Source organism: Nyctibius grandis, chromosome W (genome assembly GCF_013368605.1).
Source record: "Nyctibius grandis isolate bNycGra1 chromosome W, bNycGra1.pri, whole genome shotgun sequence".
In the NCBI taxonomy this organism is placed as follows: Eukaryota; Metazoa; Chordata; class Aves; order Nyctibiiformes; family Nyctibiidae; genus Nyctibius; species Nyctibius grandis.
In genome coordinates, this window is record NC_090694.1 from 15220091 (window position 1) to 15233371 (window position 13281).

At 52.1% G+C, this 13281-nt stretch overlaps 1 protein-coding gene across 1 annotated transcript; it reads left to right on the forward strand.

Annotated features, from left to right (window-relative positions):
• The first annotated feature begins 345 nt into the window (after positions 1-345).
• LOC137675677 (sperm microtubule inner protein 6-like) lies at positions 346-2757 on the forward strand. Its single transcript, XM_068421848.1, is given in 6 exon segments — positions 346-525; positions 625-696; positions 819-903; positions 906-1035; positions 1161-1235; positions 2465-2757. Coding segments are annotated over 6 exon segments (648 nt in total). The 3' UTR covers positions 2571-2757.
• Positions 2758-13281: the final 10524 nt, after the last annotated feature.

Sequence of the window (13281 nt, forward strand, 5' to 3'; positions counted from 1 at the left end):
TCACCATAATGTTGGGGTCCGCGTGAGGAAAGAACTACAGCACACCAATATGGTGCTCTAGTAGCTTCTTTATTTTGGTTAACACACACTTTTATAACCTACATACTCTCTTATGTAACGGTCACACACTAAGCTATTGGCTACAAGTATTGTCCATAATCTGGCTGCGTGCCACCTCTACTGTTCTAATTGGATACTTACTATAAACTTAAGCAAGCCACATCCCTATACTTTCTTGCTATCTCATGCTGTTACATAACAGTGTACTGGTATGTTCTCTCTATAACTTTCCCACGGTCCAGGCCCCTACAGCATTGCATTTCAGGAAGAGGGGGAACAGTCGGGATGCTCCAGCCATCCCCCGCAACCCTGGCACCACAGGACACCCCTGCCTGTCACTTTTGTGTTGCAGAGAAGTACAACACAGTTTTTGTCAACGAGGACAAATACATCACCTGGAGAACAGGTCCCTACAACAGCACAGCCTGGAATAAGCACTCCTCCTACCTCCCCCTCCTGCCCAAGGTAGGGTCCAGCCCCTCCTGCCCCCCCAAACTGCTGGCACCTCAGGCTCCACAGTGAAAGGGTGGCAATCCTGCAAAGGTTTGCCATCACTCCTTGCAGGAGACAAGGATGGAGACCTTCCTGCGCAGCATACCCATGCCGTGACACCCAAAACTCTCCTGCCTCAATCAATCTGGTAACTACCCTCACCCTGCCCCTGTGCGTCAGCTATAGCTGTGCCTGTGCCGTGCCAGCAGCTGTCCAGGTGACAGGCTGGTTGCTCCTCCTCATCCTTACCCTCTCCATCCCTCTGCTTGCAGAGGGAGGTGGCCACCGACATGCTGCGCAGGCTGTCGCAACTCTTGCCACTGTCCCTGCAGCCTGTGTACACCGTGATGGGTGAGGACCCTTCCAGGGCTACTACAGCCCCTGCTCTGGGTGCCACTACTGCCTGTGAGGGATGGACTACTACATCAATGGGGCCCCCGCCATCAGAAGGCATCTTCACACGCTAGCAGAGAGGGCTGTAAGGTTGGGATGGCTTGCCTTGCTTGGGGTGGCTTGCCATGGGATGGGATGGGTTGGGCTGGGATGGACATGACACCCCCCCTCGTCCTTGGGGCCACCACTCACCCTACCTCCTCTATCTCTTACAGGAGTATCCTGTGCTGTAGTTACAGCCCCAGAGCAATGGTCTGTGCATCTACATATCACCCCAAGCCATACTCCCTGTACGCAAGCCCTAGGTGCAGACAGGTTCAGTGGGGGGAGCGCTCCAGGCAGGGTGCCCCGGGGGAGGAAAAGTCTATTATTTTTTCCTAACACCAGCCAGCCACTAGGTCTCTTTCCATTAGGTTTTCACGCAAAATTGCTCAGAGGGTTATTCTGGGGGCGATGGTATGGACTGCAGACCCCGAGGAGTAACGGGTTCCATCATGGTGCCCATGCAGGCAGTGATGCAGCCACTGCACCGGCATCTCGCAGGCTAAGTGGACATGACTGGTGAGGGCAGGATGCCATTATGATGCTGGGCTCTGGCGCGTGGTGTTGCCACCCGCGGAGAAGCAGTCACCAAATTTACTCCCAGGGCAGGTGTTTCTATGCTTGGTCTTATCCTGCAGTCCTTGGGACTGTATAGCACCTGAAATCTTGCTGGCACCCCTAAGCCTGAGTGCATGTAGCTTAGCATCTCTCAGATTTTGGGGCCATATCAGTGTCTCCTGTGCTGCTCTTGTATTTTCTATCATCATCGTTGCTTGCTCTTCTTATCCAAGAACCTGTTCTCTGGTCACACTGTTCTTCCCACAGTAATCAGCCCTGTCCTTCACCTGCTGCAGGTCTGGCAGCATCTTTTAATCCCCATGTGTTTACCTGTAGGATGTCTCCATTGCTGAGGCAGCTCTTTTCCTGGAACAGCCCTGGGAAAGGCTGTTCAACCAGCTTAGTCATCACTCTGCTACTGCATCAACCCCCACGGTCCAAAATTAGGCTTCAGGCTTGCAGGAAACGTGCAATTGGCTTTAAATTCCTGAGCCCAGAAAATAAAACCAAACAACGAGAACAAACAGGGAGCACTGGGTTCCCCATAGACGTCCCTATGCCCGAGCCTCAGTGAGATGCTTCTCAAGGTCTTCTCCATTGAGAAACAGGCAGATTTGCTTGGACTTGCATGGCTCTGTGAACGAAGGTTTTAGGAAAATGACAGTGCAAGGATGAGTGTTTGTAGGGTGGGAGACCTGCTGGAAGCAGCTTGCTGAGATGGCAGTGCCAGGGAGCTTCAGCTCTTCTGCCCAGGCTTTTCTTTGGTCTCAGCACCCAAAGACACACCCCAAAGTGGATGGGGGCAGCTGTGTGTCTGCTGCTTGCCCCTAAGCGATGCTGGCAGCCAGAAGCAGGTTTTCTGCTCTTCCTCACCGGAGTTTCATCCTCCCATGGCTGATAACTTTATCTCCTCTCTTAGGTGGGACACAAGCCACTTCAAGAAGACAGGAGGAGTCCAGAGAGGCAGCTACACCATCCACTCCGAGTTTGCCTCTAAGGCTTACTCTGCCCCATGGCGCTGGTGAAGAGAAAAGATGGGCTCTCATTAAAATTGGCTTGAGCAACCGTTTCCCTCGGACCCTTTCCTACAGTCTGGGGAAGTCCCCAGGGAAGGGGGATAAACTTTAGCGACTGCTGGCTTAGTGTGCACTTTAACAATCCTCAGTGGCTGGTGTCCTGCTACCACCTGCAAGCTGGAGACCAAGAAAGCATGCAAGGAAAAGCTTTCAGAGCATAGGAACAGAGCCAGAAATAAAAGCAGTTGTTGATACCTGTGTTTGTCAGCTTCACTCTGGGCTGCTTAGGGTGTGATTGCTTTTACCGAATTATCCAGGAATAGCTGGATATAGCTAACCTCCGGGGCAGGTTTGGGGTGTGCATCCCCCAGCATGAGGGGGATGATCGGGCTTCCGGAGGGGCGTGGGGGCTGGAGGCGGGTGCCCCGTCCTGCAGACCCCAGGCTGCAGCCGGCAGCAGGAGCAGGCAAGTGCCTGCCTGCTCGCAAAGGCCCGTGGGGAGGGGGGGTGTCAGTGCAAACCTGCACCCTGACCTTTGGAGCGCAAGCCTTTCACGTTCTGCGATTTAAGGGCCGCGCAAGTTTTTCTTGTGATGGGTAAGGGTCTTGCCGCCCGGAGAATGTGTCCCTGGCTCTGCTTGCAAAGTGCAGCTTCAGATTTTACAGCTAGACAGATGTTTGGCAGTGAAAACTTAAGCAGATGGGTTTACGCAGCACATTGTGCAATGTGCCGGGCTGGGTTTGGAGTGGTTTCTGGGACAGTCTCTCCATCAGCAAGTGCTGGCAGCAGCAGCCAGCGGCCAGAGCTGTTTGAGAAGGCACAAATCCTTCTTTCCTTCTCCCTCTTGGGATACCTGTGATCCCCAAAGGGCAAGACCTGGCAGAGCAGGCACCCGCAGCCCAGCAAGGGTGGGGGGATTGTGTCTGCATGGCCAGATGCGTACATGGAAGAGCTGCCAGCAAGCATTTTAAGGGATTGATGGTTGTGTTTGGCTCAAGCGTGTCCAGCATCACTGGCACTGTTGGATACAGATGGAAATTTGGGGTCCTGAGTCACCAGCCCTGCTCCATGAGCCATCCGCTGCTCTCTGGAGCTGACAGTACCTGGAATTTCATGGTGACTCAATGGCTGGAAAATCACAGGGGCCATGCCGGAGGGCTGTGCTTAAGTTTCTTCCGACTTCTTCCCCATATCACATTGTAGCACTTGGGTGTTGGGGTGGGCTCAGGTTTCAGCTTGCATCAGCATCCGAAATGCTGAGTGCTCCCAAAGCACTGAATTGGTTCTTTTAAGAGAGGAGGGAGGGGGGCAAAATGGGACGCTGGGTCCTGCTGTAGGGAGGTTTGTCTTGGAGGATGGAGATGAGCAGGACTGAGATTAACACCCATGGAGCTTGGGTTGATAGGGTGGTAGATGAAGCACGTCTTGTACCAGCAGGAGTTGGGCTGTGGGACCAAAAGACAGTGGCAAAGATGCCAAAATCTTTAATGGCTGTGTATCTTTAAGGGCTGAGGGCAGCGCTGTGGATGTAGTCTATCTAGACTTCAGTAAGGCATTCGACACTGTCTCCCACAGCATCCTCCTAGACAAACTGGCTGCCCGGGGCTTGGATGGGTGGACTCTTAAATGGGTTAAAAACTGGCTGGATGGCCGAGCCCAGAGAGTGGTGGTGAATGGGGCAAAGTCCAACTGGTGGCCGGTCACTAGCGGTGTTCCCCAGGGCTCAGTTCTGGGGCCGGTGCTGTTCAATATCTTTATAGATGATCTAGACGTAGGGATTGAGTGCACCCTCAGTAAATTTGCAGCAGCGGCAGCAGCAGCGGCAGCGACTGAGGTCAGTGCGGGGCGAGGCGAGATCGGGCTGTACCGGGCGGTTTTCATACTTTGGGCCCCCTGAGCAGCAGCCCCGAGCTGCTTTCCCCTGGACCCGGAAGTTCCCAGCAACGAATCAGGAGAGGGGGGGGGCGTAACACCACCCCCTGTCGATTGGGTGATAAAGAGCCTCTGGGAGGAGAGAGACTAGTCCCTGCCCAGAGGGGAGAGGGAGAGTCAGCAGTGACTGGGTGTGTCCCAGGGCGGGGGAGGCCACAGCCGTTTGCAGCTCGTTAGGGAGGGCGCTGACTCCCTCCCAGCGCACAAGGCGAGGAAGGTGCCAAGGAGCTGTGAACCAGCTAAGCTGTGAAGGTGCCAAGGAGCTGTGAAGCAGGGGTGTCACCAACAGGTATTTCCCAGCTCAGTGAAAGAACAATGGTCTCCACCCGGCGGAAGAAGATCAAAATGGATGTGGGAACCCAGACAGAACTCCCACGGAAGGAGGCAATGGTGCAGGTCGCAGGCTGCAGGGAATGCTACAGCGTCTCTGTGGTGACAGGGGGCTGTGTGCGCTGTGAGCAGGTAGATGATCTGCTCGGCCGAGCGTCACAGCTGCAAAGCCAGGTTGAAAGGCTTCAAGCAGAAGTGGAAAGGCTTAGGAGCATTGGGGAGGCTGAAATGGAGATAGACTGGTGGAGCCAGGCTCTGCCCTCCCTGCAACAAAAATGGGAGCACCTGCCAGAGAGCTCCCAGGATCGAGGGACCCCTGTACTCTGCCCCTCTCAGGTGGAAAACAATAACCTAGAGGAGAGGAGTGAGTGGAGGCAAGTCTATGGCTGTGGCAAAAGGCGAGTGCCCTCCTTGCCTACCTCGCCTCCACAGGTGCCTCTGAGAAATAGATATGAAGCCCTAGTGGAATACAGCCAGTCCAATGGGGATGTGGTGGAGAGGCAACCTATATCAGAGGTCCCACCACAGTCAGAAAAACCTGACAGGCGTATAGCTACCTCCTCCACAAGGAAGAAGAGAAGAGTTTTAGTGGTTGGAGACTCCTTCCTAAAGGGATCTGAGGGCCCAATATGCAGAGCTGACCCCCATCACAGGGAGGTCTGCAGCCTGCCTGGAGCCCGAATCAGGGATATCACCAGGAAACTCCCCAACCTGGTGAAGGCCACAGACTACTACCCCCTGCTGATCTTCCAGACAGGTGGGGAAGAAGCTGCATCCCGTAGTCTGAGGGGGATGAAGAAAGACTACAAGGCCCTAGGACAGTTGGTGAAAGAGTCTGGGGCACAAGTTGTTTTCTCCTCCCTACTTCCATTTTCAGGTGATGACGTGGGATGGAATAGTAGGATTCTCTCTATAAATGCCTGGCTACGAGACTGGTGCTACAGGCAGGGCTTTGGGTTCTTTGATAATGGCTGGTTTTATAAGACACCAGGCGTGACCGTAATACATGGGAAAGGTTTATGTCGTAAGGGCAAAACGGTTCAGGGACAGGAATTAGCAGGGCTCATTCGGAGAGCTTTAAACTAGATTCGAAGGGGGATGGGGTAGTAGCTGGGCTTGCACCACTGGGGCAACGCTCTAGTGTTGAGGTAGACCAGGAGGCCTCCCATCCCCCTGGGGTGAAATCGGTGTGCTCAGCTCGCTCCCTGAAATGCCTGTACACCAATGCACGCAGCATGGGGAATAAACAGGAGGAGTTGGAAATCCGTGTTCGGTCGGGGGGCTATGATCTAGTGGCAATTACAGAGACTTGGTGGGACACCTCGCATGACTGGAATGTGGTCATGGATGGCTATGTCCTGTTCAGGAAAGACAGGCCGCTAAGGAGAGGTGGTGGAGTTGCTCTTTATGTGAGTGAGCAGCTAGAATGTATTGAGTTCTGTCCAGGGGCGGATCAGGAGCGAGTTGAGAGTTTGTGGGTGCGAATTAAGGGGCAGGCTGTCAGGGGTGATACTGTTGTGGGTGTCTATTACAGGCCACCGGATCAGGATGAGGAAGGTGATGAGGCCTTCTACAGGCAGCTGAGAGCAGTCTCTCAATTACAGGGCCTGGTTGTCAGGGGGGATTTCAACTACCCTGATATTTGCTGGGAGGCCTACTCAGCCAGCCATCCTCAGTCCAGGAGGTTCCTCCAGTGCATTGATGATAACTTTCTGATGCAAATGGTGGATGAGCCAACTAGGAGAGGAGCGCTGCTGGATCTTATCCTCACTAACAAGGAGGGTCTGGTTGAAGCGGTGAAGGTTGAGGGCAGCCTTGGTTGTAGTAACCATGAGATGGTAGAGTTCAGGATCTCATGTGGCGGGAACAGAATAGCTAGCAGAATCACAACCCTGAACTTCAGGAGGGCCAACTTTGGTCTTTTCAAGCAATTGCTAGGGGAAATCCCATGGGACAGGGTACTAGAAGGTAAGGGGGGCCAAGATAGTTGGTTAGCATTCAAGGACTGCTTCTTCCAAGCTCAAGATCAGAGCATCCCAGCAGGTAGGAAGTCAAGAAAGGGTACCAGGAGACCTGCATGGTTAAACAGGGAACTTCTGGGCAAACTCAAGTGGAAGAAGAGGGTGTACAGATCATGGAAGGAGGGGCTGGCCCCTTGGGAGGAATATAAGTCTGTTGTCAGAGGATGTAGGGAGGCAACTAGGAAAGCTAAGGCCTCCTTGGAATTAAACCTTGCAAGAGAGGTCAAGGACAACAGAAAGGGCTTCTTCAAATACATTGCAGGTAAAGCCAACACTAGAGGCAATGTAGGCCCACTGATGAATGAGGTGGGGGCCCTGGAGACAGAGGATAAAAAGAAGGCAGAGTTACTGAATGCCTTCTTTGCCTCTGTCTATACTGCTGGAGGCTGTCCTGAGGAGCCCCGCACCCCTGAGGCCCCAGAAGAAGTCAGGATAGAGGAGGAATCTGTCTTGGTTGATGAGGGCTGGGTCAGGGACCAATTAAGCAACCTGGACGTCCATAAATCCATGGGCCCTGATGGGATGCACCCGCGGGTGCTGAGGGAGCTGGCGGAAGTCATTGCTAGGCCACTCTCCATCATCTTTGCTAAGTCGTGGGCAACGGGAGAGGTGCCTGAGGACTGGAGGAAAGCGAATGTCACTCCAGTCTTCAAAAAGGGCAAGAAGGAGGACCCGGGTAACTATAGACCGGTCAGCCTCACCTCCATCCCCGGAAAGGTGATGGAACAACTTGTTCTTGGTGCTGTCTCTAGGCACATCAAGGATAGGGGGATCATTAGGGGCAGTCAACATGGCTTCACCAAGGGGAAGTCATGCTTAACCAACTTGATAGCCTTTTATGAGGACATAACCCGGTGGATAGATGATGGTAAAGCTGTGGATGTGGTCTATCTTGGTTCCAGTAAAGCGTTTGACACTGTCTCCCACAGCATCCTCGCAGCTAAACTGAGGAAGTGTGGTCTGGATGATCGGGTAGTGAGGTGGATTGTGAACTGGCTGAAGGAAAGAAGCCAGAGAGTGGTGGTCAATGGGACAGAGTCCAGTTGGAGCCCTGTGTCTAGCGGAGTCCCTCAAGGGTCGGCACTGGGACCAGTTCTATTCAATATATTCATTAATGACTTGGATGAGGGAATAGAGTGCACTGTCAGCAAGTTCGCTGATGACACAAAACTGGGAGGAGTGGCTGACGCGCCGGAAGGCTGCTCAGCCATTCAGAGGGACCTAGACAGGCTGGAGAGTTGGGCGGGGAGAAATTTAATGAAATATAACAAGGGCAAGTGTAGAGTCCTGCATCTGGGCAAGAACAACCCCAGGTATGAGTACAAGTTGGGGACAGACCTGTTGGAGAGCAGCGTAGGGGAAAGGGACCTGGGGGTCCTAGTGGACAGCAGGATGACCATGAGCTAGCAGTGTGCCCTTGTGGCCAAGAAGGCCAATGGCATCCTGGGGTGTATTAGAAGGGGTGTGGTTAGCAGGTCAAGAGAGGTTCTCCTCCCCCTCTACTCTGCCCTGGTGAGGCCGCATCTGGAATATTGTGTCCAGTTCTGGGCCCCTCAGTACAAGAAGGACAGGGAACTGCTAGAGAGAGTCCAGCGCAGAGCCACGAAGATGATTAAGGGGGTGGAACATCTCCCTTATGAGGAGAGGCTGAGGGAGCTGGGTCTCTTTAGCTTAGAGAAGAGGAGACTGAGGGGTGACCTCATTAATGTTTATAAATATGTAAAGGGCAAGTGTCATGAGGATGGAGCCAGGCTCTTCTCAGTGACATCCCTTGACAGGACAAGGGGCAATGGGTGCAAGCTGGAACACAGGAGGTTCCGCATAAATATGAGGAAAAACTTCTTTACGGTGAGGGTGACCGAACACTGGAACAGGCTGCCCAGAGAGGTTGTGGAGTCTCCTCCTCTGGAGACATTCAAAACCCGCCTGGACGCGTTCCTGTGTGATATGGTCTAGGTAATCCTGCTCCGGCAGGGGGATTGGACTAGATGATCTTTCGAGGTCCCTTCCAATCCCTAACATTCTGTGATTCTGTGTTCTTTGATTCTATGACACCAAGCTGGGTGGGAGTGTCGATCTGCTGGAGGGTAGGAAGGCCCTACAGAGGGATTTGGACAGGTTAGATAGATGGGCAGAGACCAACGGCATGAGGTTCAACAAGAACAAGTGCCGGGTCTTACACTTTGGCCACAACAACCCCATGCAGCTCTACAGGCTGGGGGAAGAGTGGTTAGAAAGCGGCCCGGTGGAAAGAGACCTGGGGGTGCTGATCGACAGCTGGCTAAACATGAGCCAGCAGTGTGCCCAGGTGGCCAAGAAGGCCAGTGGCATCCTGGCCTCTATTAGGAATAGTGTAGCCAGCCGGTCTAGGGAAGTGATCGTCCCTCTCTACTCGGCACTGGTGAGGCCGCACCTTGAGTACTGTGTCCAGTTCTGGGCCCCGCACTTCAAGAAAGATGTTGAGGTGTTGGAGTGAGTCCAGAGGAGGGCGACCAAGCTGGTGAAGGGTCTGCAGGGTCTGACCTACGAGGAACGGCTGAGGGAGCTGGGGTTGTTTAGCCTGGAGAAGAGGAGGCTCCGAGGTGACCTTATTGCAGTCTACAACTACCTGAAGGGAGGTTGTAGTGAAGTGGGATTCGGCCTCTTCTCCCGGGCAACTAGCGATAGGACAAGAGGACACAGCCTCAAGCTTCGCCAGGGGAGGTTCAGGTTGGACATCAGGAAGAATTTCTTTACAGAAAGGGTTATTAGACATTGGAATGGGCTGCCCAGGGAGGTGGTGGAGTCACCATCTCTGGATGTGTTTAAAAAAAGACTGGACATGACACTTAGTGCCATGGTCTAGTTGACATGGTGGTGTAAGGGCAACGGTTGGACTCGATGATCCCAGAGGTCTCTTCCAACCTGGTTGATTCTGTGATTCTGTGATCTTATATATCACATGTGGCAAGTGAAATAAGCTGTTCATGGACTGATGCCTCATCCTGGGGTTTCATACGCCCGCCCACTGGACCAGCCTCACTGGGCCGCATCCCTGCCTGATGCTGACTCCTTCGGTGGGAGTGATGAAATTGTAGTCATCGCTCTCGTTTCTTTTTTTTGTCAGAGATTTATATTGTCCCAGTGTGCTGGCACGTGGAACTGCTTGTATTTGGTGTTTTGCTTTCACCACGGTTGGGCACAAGCTGGGTGGTTTTAGAGGATGCTTCTCTGAGAGCCACAGGGGCCACCACAGGTGCTGAGGAGCTGGCTGCTGTAGGTAGATTAGGGTACGGCGACCGGAAAATCTCGCGTTGTAACGGAAAGGTAGGTGTGGTGAAAGGAGCAAGAAGTGCAAGTATCACGCGAGTTCGTACGGGACAAGACGACTATATAAGGCTGTTACGCAGTTAAATAAACGCCATTTGTTGCATCCTCACATTGGTGTCAGTGCTCAATGGCCCTGGGGTGCGGATAGCCTCAGGCCAGCCAGCAACCGAACGGAGCTTGCTGCAGACAAGTGGCAACAAGTGGTGATCCCGACGTGATTGCTGGGCTGGCGGACCGCAGGCGGTCGGAGTGGGTTCGCGAACCATGGAAACCTTGATAAAGGTGATTTCGTTACTGGGCGGGGAATTTAAGATTTCTGTGAAATCGAAAGACGTAGCCCAGTGTGTGGACCGTCTCGTTAAAGGGGGGGGGCGGTGGCAGGACCGGCTGATTGTTTACAGCCGAATACCTGGGAGCGGTGCTCGATGCAGCTCGCTGAGCGAGCTATGGCAGCGGGTTCTGCCAAAGAATTAAAAACATGGGGAGTTATCTTGTGGCTGCTACGGGCTGCGCGGGAGGACTGGGCGACATGGGATGCGGCTCGGACGTGTTTACATGGGGTCTACCCTGACCAAGACAGAAGTGGCAGTGGTGAAACTCCTCCAACATATACTCTCTGAGAGAGGAATTAAATATGACGAAGCTGCGTTAAAGCAGTTACTGTTTTGGGCAAAAGATAAAGGACATTTTACAACCTTTAATGATGTCTTTGAAGTGCCTTTATGGGAGAAGATTGGTGACTCTCTGGAATGCGGTGTCAAGTGGTGATAAGGAAGCCTTTAAATTGTCTGCTACATGGAAGCTGGTTAGTGAAGTGTTAAAAGGAATAAAAGCAGAGAGAGAAGTCACACATTCAGCTTTTATGGCTTTAGGACCGCAGACGTCTACTACCCCCTCACTGTTTGCAGGACCAACACCTCCCACGGCCCCGGTGGCTGTACCGGTGGCAGCTCCTTTATCGCCGTCTGTACGGACGGCTCCGAAAAAAGCTGAGGAGTGGGGAGCGAGTAAAATAGATACAGGTCCATCAGGACTGATAGTGCGCCCTAAAACACGAGCTCGATTTGGACTAATTGATTCAGACGCTGAACAGGAGACTTGGCCGAAACCCCCTCCGAAACCCCCTCCTCCTCTCATTGATCTCTCTACGGATGAGGCTGAGCAGGAGGACAAGAAGGAGGGTAAACATGCTTTGTACCCACCTTTACCGGATTAGCCATTTACAGAGTCAGCAGTACCAGAGTCACAAGGACTTAAAGGACTGTTACCATCACGAAATGGACACGAAATTGACATGACAGAGCTTGGTAGACGACTGGAAGAATTAAAGACGGAATTGCAGCAGCATCGTACAGCCAACGCCTCGGGACACGTGACTATGTCTCCCCAAAACCCCCCTCTGTGTTCGGGACAAATATTAGGGCCACCTCAACCTCCTTTGCAACTCCCTACTCCACCTTTAGATCAGGGCTGGGGGGGAGGTCTGCGTCCATCTGGTAATGTGGGAGGTGAGGGAGAGAATCAGCGTCCGCCCGCGTATACGGGGGAGAGGAGTAAAATGGAAAGGGGTCATTCGAGATGTGTTATTAGTAGTTATAATTCCACGGGCATATCCGGTGATTGTGGGTGCGGGTCCTGAGGGAGGAAATATTTGGCAACTGTTGGATTGGAGGGTTGTGGGAGAAGCATTGCCACTATAGTTGGCGAGGGACAACACAGGTGAGGACTGCAGAGGGGTTGCTGCGGGGATGGCAAATCGTAACCCCACCTTAACTGAGCTAATGGATGCTTGTGAGAAAGTAGGAACCACCACATTTCAGATGGAGCATTTAGCAAAAACTTTTGCGGCGGCAGTTAAGGTAGTTCATCGTTGTTATACATGCTAACAGGAAGGTCACTTTAAGAAAAACTGCCTTAAGAAGTTGAAGCTGAGTGGGAGAGATAACTGTTTTGATGTGTCATTGCTGTGGGAAGCTGGGGCATCTTGTGAAGCTGTGCAGGTCTCAGTATAATGCTCAAGGTCAGCTGATAACAACCAGCTGCAGAATGCAGGGCGGGGGAACTGTGTGCTGACACAAATGAATCTTCCCAACCAGTTCCAGGCCTATGCAGTTAACTCGCAGCCCAAACCGCAGGGAGCGCAGGACTGGTGTTTCCACACGGGGTTAACCTGTGCGGCTGCCAAGCCTTGGACCTGTGGCAAACAGGGATAATGCTAATGCTGATTGTCAAAAGATCATTGAAGCTTTACCTGGAAAAACAGATTTGAATGCTATGATAAAGGCATGTGCAAAAGTGGGTACTGTGGAACATAAGGCTCAAGTTATGGCTGCGGCCGTACTTGGGGCTTACGTTGTCACAATTGCAGTCTCTATTCCAGTTATTAACAGGGGACACAACTTTAACAGCACCACGACACACTACTTCAGAGATACAGCAACTGATTACAGAAATAGAAAGCAGGCTACATTCCAAATTTGTACATCATATTGATTTGAATCAGGAAATACAAATTATCACTTTGTTTGATAGGCAAATTCTGTATGCAATAATTGGTCAATGGAATTCAGAATGATCAAATTCGTTACAGAGCTATTGGCACAGATTATTCATCAAAGGACGGATGCGATGTCGGGAGCTTATGGCCAGAGATCCCTGCATCACTGACCGTTCCTATTGCAGCTCAATATTTTGAGTGGTGTATGGCTAATAGCTTTGCTTTGCAAACAGCTATGGAGAATTTCTCGGGACAGGTTGTTTACCACTTGCCCTCCCATCCTGTTATAAAATTGAGTGTGGAACTTCCAATTGCCACAGGAGTGTGGTGCGCAGACACTCCTGTGGATGGAATTACCATTTTTACGGATGGATCTGGGAACACAGGCAAGGTGGGCCTTGTCTGGTATTCTGATGGCAAGTGGGAATCTATGGTAGTACAACAAAAGGGTTCACCTCAGGTGGTAGAATTACGAGCTGTATTAAAAATATTTCAGAATTTTCCCATTCCCTTTAATTTGATTACTGATTCAGCACATGTAGCTGGCATTATAAAACAATTGGATAGATCTGTTATAGAGCATATATGTAATCAGTGTGTTTTTGAATTGCTGCGAGCTCTGTGGCAAGAA